At 38.6% G+C, this 7,116-nt stretch overlaps 1 protein-coding gene across 1 annotated transcript; it reads left to right on the top strand.

Moving 5' to 3' along the window:
• Positions 1–4,027: 4,027 nt before the first annotated feature.
• On the top strand, positions 4,028–6,584 carry LOC107702737 (dickkopf-related protein 1-like). Its single transcript, XM_016505142.1, has 4 exons — positions 4,028–4,528; positions 4,691–4,832; positions 5,121–5,279; positions 5,923–6,584. The coding sequence occupies exons 1-4, from the start codon at positions 4,310–4,312 to the stop codon at positions 6,171–6,173; spliced, it is 771 nt and encodes a 256-aa protein (XP_016360628.1). The 5' UTR covers positions 4,028–4,309; the 3' UTR covers positions 6,174–6,584.
• Positions 6,585–7,116: the final 532 nt, after the last annotated feature.

Genomic DNA, 7,116 nt, shown 5'->3' on the forward strand with positions numbered 1-7,116 from the left:
AGCAAAAACTGTTTTCAACATTGATAATAATAAGGACCATCATTAATAATTGAGTATCAAATCAGCATATTAGAATGATTTCTGAAAGATCATGTGACACTGAAGACTGGAGTAATGATGCTGAAAATTGCTTTGCTTAATAGGAATAAATTATATTTTAAAGTATATTATAATAGAAAACTTTTATTTTAAATTGCAATAATATTTCACAATATTATTTTGTGAAATAATATTCAGTATTTTTATCAAATAGATACAGCCTTGATGAGCATAAGAAACTTCTTTAATAAACATTATTGATCCCAAACTTTTGAATGGCAGTGTATTATACTGTAAAAAAAAAAAGTTTTCTCAGGTAACCTAAAATGTACATAATTTAGTCACGGGTCAAATTAAATATAAATAGCACATTAAAGTTAAAAGTTACACACTTCTTTGTGTGCGCGCTGTACAGGTCTGGTATAAAGAGTGTTTTTGCTCAGGTGGCCGAAATGTCCGCCCAATAGACCAATTCAGAGTAGACGTCACAGTTACGTCACTTGCAGCTGCGCACGCATAGTGGTTGCAGAAAAACACTGGGAACAAGTGGAGGTAAATGGGTAAAATCCATGGAATAAAAGAAAAAAATATTTTTGTGCCTTTTGATGTCAAGATCGGAATGCAAAAAAATCGCTGGGTGACAAGCTCTTGTAATATGCGGAGAACATTTTGAAAATCACATCTAAACAATATAATTTATAATCTTTTTAAACCTAACTATTTTGTACCGTATCCGTGAAATTCTCTAGCTGTAAAGGCTATCTCTCCCGGGTTTTCTGCAACCATGATGCGCGCGCATCCTGAATGTTTACAAACCGATAATAGGTCTATAGAGAAAAGTTTTGCTCAGCAAGAAAAAAAATTAGAGGGAACATTGCTGTTGAGCAGTAGTGTATAGTAGGGCTGGGTAAAAAATATCGATATCTCGATATTAATCAGTTCTCATTTTTATGGAAAGATATCGATTCTTAAATCCCAAGAATTGGTTAGTCTAGCCTGTTTTTCAGTTAATGGACGGAACATTAAGGGCACTTCCCATCCAATATATCGCAATAAGCATTTTGCGTTGGTACTTTTAATATGAAAAAGTCTCAAGATTTCAAATTCTGTCCATTGTATTGCAGTATTCAAACAATAAAGGCCGTTTTGGCGCTGTTTAATGTGGAGTGACAGATCGCTGTAGCGCCTCAGTTCAACAGACGTGGCAGCGAGAGGCGCGCATAAACTGATCATCTCCTCCACATTAATACCAGTTTCAGCACAAAATAAACATGACTAAACATCCGAAGGTAAGTTAAAAGAAAGAGCACAACTTTACAATCCGTATCCTTTCTCATATAATCGCTCAATCAGTGTTTCAGCCGCGCAAAGACGTCAATATACATATATGTAAATACAATATACGTCTTGTAAACAATGTCAAGTAACGTCACATTTACCTCAGAAAAACATATTGGGTGACCATAAACTCATTAGTCAGAAAAATAAACGTTAGAGAGGGGAAAATCAGTCCAATTTAACCTTCAGTATTATAATAATGTAGTACCAACTGACTCTCATGTATATTTTACAGCATTAGTTGAGAGATTTTAGTTTCCTTGAGAAAATTTGGTGTGTAGTGTACTGTAGGCCTACCTGATATATATAATCGATATCGAATCGGTAATCAAATCGAATCGCAAGCTTGAGAATGAGAATCGAATCGAATCGTGAAATTTGTATCAAAACTCAGCCCTAGTGTATAGTCCCTTTGCTATATTACAAATATACTCCTGTTTCAGTTTAAATTACGTCACCACGTAACATAATGCTGCGTGTTTCAAGGCACTTCAGTGGACATTTAAATACAAATTTTTTGCATTACAGTAATGTGAATTGGACAGGCAAATAACAGAATATATATGGCTTTAAATGTCCTAAACACTTCATTTATAATATTGTTGGAATGAAATATGACCAAAACATGTTCCTGTCAAGTTTCATGAGTCTTACATATTTCCCCTGCTCTCCTCTCTAAACACGTCCTTGATGAGAGAACACGGGTAGGACCTCAAATTTGATTATTTTCCGCAATTAAATTACTATTTGTCTGGCATCACCAGAGGATATGATGATGATCTGCTGTTTTCACACAGAAAAGGACATATAGCCTAGATCTTCTTACTCTGGAGAAATAAGTTCACATGCTGCGGCTTCTCTCTCTCCCGACAGAAAGGTGTTTTCGTGTTTTTTGTCTTGTGAGTCGCAGTGTTTTTGTACGTATTCGTCGCGTCTATCTGTCTCTAAGCGCGCATACAGTCGTGAGTTTCTGCTCGATGTCGGCAGAACCACTGACAATAAAGCAGACTTGACTTGACTTGGCTTGATAAGATTGGATTGGAACACAGATTGGAAATTAGTTTCATGGTAAGTTCACTGTGCAGTCAGGCAGATACATTCAGCCTCAAAACAGAAATAAAATCACATATTCATTTGTTCCATCATTAATGAATCTGCATATAACGGCAATAACCTTACTGAAACTAACAGCAGCAAAAAGGTTTAATCGTATTTTTGGTTTTATTTATTTTTTCTGCAGTGACACACTAGGCATATCACTTGTCGTATTCATTAATGTCCCATGTATGAACTAAAATGTAATTTATCTGCAGTAAAATCTCACGTCGAGTGCCTCTACAAAAAGTTATGCTGCTGAAATAAAGAGAAGCCGCCTTTAAACATTCTGAACCTCATTTCTGTATTAACTAAACACTCAACAAGATTTTTCATGATTTTATCAATAAAGCCTCATGATCTGTAGGGGGCAGCAATTCACCATTTAATTTCACACAAAAGCGCCAGCAAAACCCAAAGATTCACGTGAAGAGCACTGTGTCTATTATAACCTTCACCAACTCAAAGTCAATGTCAGTTCTATGAAACTATGAAAAAGACTGAATTGAATAGAGTTACACTTTTGTGTTCCTGTTTAATATATCTGCAATATATAATCACTCAACTAACTCCTCAAGGAAGAAATTGTTAAAACTAAAGTGATTTAATACAAATTTTTAACATTTGTATTATTAAAATATTTTAAAACTTACTATACAGATCAGAAAAGTATGGTTAGGTGTTTCCATAATGTATTCGACACCACAATCTGATTGTTTAGAACATATAAATAGTCTACAATGACGGCAATGTAGTTAGTGGAAAGAGTTTTTATTCAACTTTAATTTCTTTCAGTGAAATTGATTTCCTCAGAGTTACACTTTTGTGTTCCTGTTTAATATATCTGCAATATCTAATCACTCAACTAACCCCTCAAGGAAGAAATTGTTAAAACTAAAGTGATTTAATACAAATTTTTAAAATTTGTATTATTAAAATATTTTAAAACTTACTATACAGATCAGAAAAGTATGGTTAGGTGTTTCCACAATGTATTCGACACCACAATCTGATTGTTTAGAACATATAAATAGTCTACAATGACGGCAATGTAGTTAGTGGAAAGAGTTTTTATTCAACTTTAATTTCTTTCAGTGAAATTGATTTCCTCTTTTTTTTTCCTCCACTTGCATTTCTATACTTTTTATAAACTTATAATTCTGGTCATAGTTCAACAACTATTATCATAATTATGCTATTAATGCACCTAATCTTTGTGATTCCTGAACTCTGTTAAACTCTGTTTATCCACAGAAGATGCACTTCATTTAACTGAAGAGGAAGAGCTGTTTTTATTGCATTGAGTTAGATAAACGCGTGAAGCATTAACGTTCATTTTATTTTTATGTGCTGACAGGAAAATTATCAGGTTTAAGCTCTAAAGCTAGTTAGCAGAGGTCTGCTGACAGGTACTGTCGTGTATAATGATATCCCTTAAATTCCACTTTAAGAACTTGAAGTTGTCAGTCTGTTTCTGAGGGGGCGCGACGGTAATTACGCACAAGTATTGCGAAAGACGTATCACGATTCTCTATTATAACGAGGCCGTGGCTTTCTGAATATTCATTAGGTTACGCAATAGAACTGTACGCGGCACAGCGCCGGCAGGGCTTAATTAATATTCATGAGCCGGGGATGCTGCGCGCCTCAGCAGAACTATTCCCATCGACTGCGCAGACATGAGTTCATCCAGCCTGTCTGCGCAGGCGATGAGAGGGGCGGTGGAGAGCGTGTTTGATGCGCTCGTACAGTCTTTTAAAAGGGGCGGGAATATACAAACAGTCCCGCATGTATAAAACTCTTGGAGACACATGAAGTGCTGTGGAGTTTGGACATTATGCGTGACAGACTGGCAGAGAAGAACATGCGGAACATGCTCTCACTGCTCACCGTTGTGCCTGTTTATCTCGCGGTTTGGGGAGGAATCACTGCAGATGCTCAAGTTGGACATGTGTTACGGAACTCCATCCGGCATCTGCCCGCAGCATCCAGTCCGAGTGACGCGGTGAGCGCGAGCCCTCGCGTGACCGGCGCCGCAGACAGCCACGCTCCGGCGGTACGTGCTCACGGGATGCTGAAACGCAGAGGATTAAAAAAAATAAATAAATAGGACTCCGTTTGAGATTATTTTTAAGTTCCTTTGGGTTTTTATTACATATATGGGCTTTTAAAGGAGCCGTTTAAATAAAGTTTACTATGATTATTTACTCTTCCACAGTCGCCGCACTGCGCCGCTGACGATGAGTGCAGGCTCGGGGAGTTTTGTAACGGCTCTCGGGGAGTTTGTCTCTCGTGCCGCAGGCGGAGGAAGCGCTGCGCTCGTGACGGCATGTGCTGCGCTGGAAACCGATGCATCAACGGTACAAACCAGAGATCCTCTTATCTTTTCACTAGTTCGTTCAGTTATAGCAGGTGTGCCCAAACTCAGTCCTGGAGGGCCGGTGTCCTGCAGAGTTTAGCTCCAACTTGCCTCAACACACCTGCCTTCAAGTTTCTAGTATGCCTATTAAGAGCTTGATAAGCTGGTTCAGGTGTGTTTAATTGAGGTTGGAGCTAAACTCTTCAGGACACCGGCCCTCCAGGACCGAGTTTGGGCACCCTGAGTTATAGTTTTTATGAAGATTGATTTTCTCATTCGTGTCTCTCAGGTGTGTGTCAGCCTGCTGATGCAGATGCTGTCGGCACGGTAGATGCCGCTCAACCGGTTGGCAACACGGATGAGCCTAGTGTGAATGTAACACGTGGGCAGAACTTGACACATCCTAAAAGAACCACCAGCCTAGCGAAAGCACAGCAGCCACTCAAAGGTGTCAAATCTGTCTCCACTTCTTTTTGTCTTGTTCTCCTCTCTTCTGCTTCATCTTGCCTCTTCTTCTCATCTCACCTCCTCTTCTTTTCTTCTCTCATCTCATCTCCTTCCTTCTAGTCTTTTCTCTTGTTCTCCTCGTTTCTTCTCCTTTCTTGTTCTTGTCTTGTTTTCTTCACTCGTCTCTTCTCCTTTCTTGTTCTCATCTTGTCTCCTTTCATCTTCTATTCCCAGCTCATCTCCTTTCTTCTATTCCCCCTCATCTTTCCTTTTCTTGTCATCTCCTCTCTTTTGTCCATTATTCGTCTCATCTCATCTCTCGAAGTTCTCCATATTGAGCTGTCTTATAATGGACTTTTAAAATCTTGTCTGATCTCATCTTTCTTTCTTTTGTCTTTTAATTTTTTTTCTCATCTTAGCTCATTTTATCTAGTCTCTCCTCATTTTTTTTTTCATATAATCTCATCTCTTTTTAGTCTCCTCTCTTCCTCTCTGTTCTGGTCTCTTCTCATCTCTTTTCTGAAATAAAATCCCTAATTGATCTGCCCAAGTCTGATTTCAAAACCTCCAGTTCTTCTAACATGCTTGATATCGCACAAATCTGGAGGATGCACATCTGATTTATAATCTGTCTTGTCTGTCAGGTGGCGAGGGCGAGACGTGTCTCAGGTCTTCAGACTGTTTGGAAGGGCTCTGCTGCGCCCGGCACTTCTGGTCACGGATCTGTAAGCCCGTGCTGACGGAGGGGCAGGTGTGCACGCGCCACCGGCGGAAAGGAGCTCACAGTCTGGAGATCTTCCAGCGCTGTGACTGCGGCTCCGGCCTGAACTGCCGAGGCCAGAGAGAGAAACCCGGAGCAGAAAGCCGAAACCTCCACACCTGCCAACCGCGCTGACCCCGCAGAACCGCTCTCTGCTCCACACACACCACGCGCACGCATGCAGACACACATGCAGCGGCGGCAAAGGAAAACTGATTCCACGGAAGGATGCGCCAATAAAAGGACTGATCGTATTTCCTGGACAGATGCAGAGAAACTGCACCATAGGGATGTTTCTTATTGCACACTCTGCTATTTAAGACTTTTTCCCTGGGTCATCACAAAAGGCAGATTGCTTTTGTTTCCCTTTATAAGGAACTTCTTATTGTTCTTGCAGTAAATTACTGTATTGTAAATACGTAGTCAGAAATTGCACTTAACACTGAGTATATGGATCCTGTAAAAGTAGCATTTTATGATTCAAACATCAATATTGTAAATGTGCAAGCCATGTGATTTAGATGGTTATCAGTACTCTATTTTTATTTTAAGCAAATTGTAAAGATATTTGTGTGATTAAAATATATAAATGATATAATAACAATTAATGGACTTTTTATGATTTCTACTGCCACAACTGCAATCTAAAGAAACCACGTAGGAAGGTTTTTAGTCTAATGACATACATTGTTTAATTTATTCAGTGGGTTACGCTTCCAGTATCATCTAGAACTTTACCTTGACAAAAAATGCAATATATTCTGTGTAGCAAAGTCGCTTTGGATAAAAACATTTCCTAAATGGATAAATGCAAACGTTAATGTGAAAGTAGTATCCTAATTCAATGCACAGAGCTCAGGTAGAAAACAATGCAAAACTATGTTTGCTCAATTTTAACTTGTATTCTAGTTTGTAAAAAAAAAAGAAGTGCACTTAAAATAGAAGTCTTTGGACAACCTATGTACACTTTCGTCACAGGCTTCCACTGCAACTTCATAAATTTCAATGCATTTTTTTTAATTTCATCTTGCATTCCAGTTTGTAAAAACAAACAAAAACAAGAGGTGCACTTAAAATA

The sequence above is a fragment of the Sinocyclocheilus anshuiensis genome, unplaced genomic scaffold (genome assembly GCF_001515605.1).
Source record: "Sinocyclocheilus anshuiensis isolate Anshui unplaced genomic scaffold, SAMN03320099.WGS_v1.1 scaffold843, whole genome shotgun sequence".
Classification (NCBI taxonomy): domain Eukaryota; kingdom Metazoa; phylum Chordata; class Actinopteri; order Cypriniformes; family Cyprinidae; genus Sinocyclocheilus; species Sinocyclocheilus anshuiensis.

Coding starts and splice junctions, on each gene's coding strand:
- LOC107702737 (XM_016505142.1), top strand. CDS start 4,310: ATGCGTGACAGACTGGCAGAGAAGAACATGCGGAACATGCTCTCACTG. Junction 4,529..4,690: donor CAGACAGCCACGCTCCGGCG/GTACGTGCTCAC, acceptor ACTCTTCCACAG/TCGCCGCACTGCGCCGCTGA. Junction 5,280..5,922: donor AGCACAGCAGCCACTCAAAG/GTGTCAAATCTG, acceptor CTTGTCTGTCAG/GTGGCGAGGGCGAGACGTGT.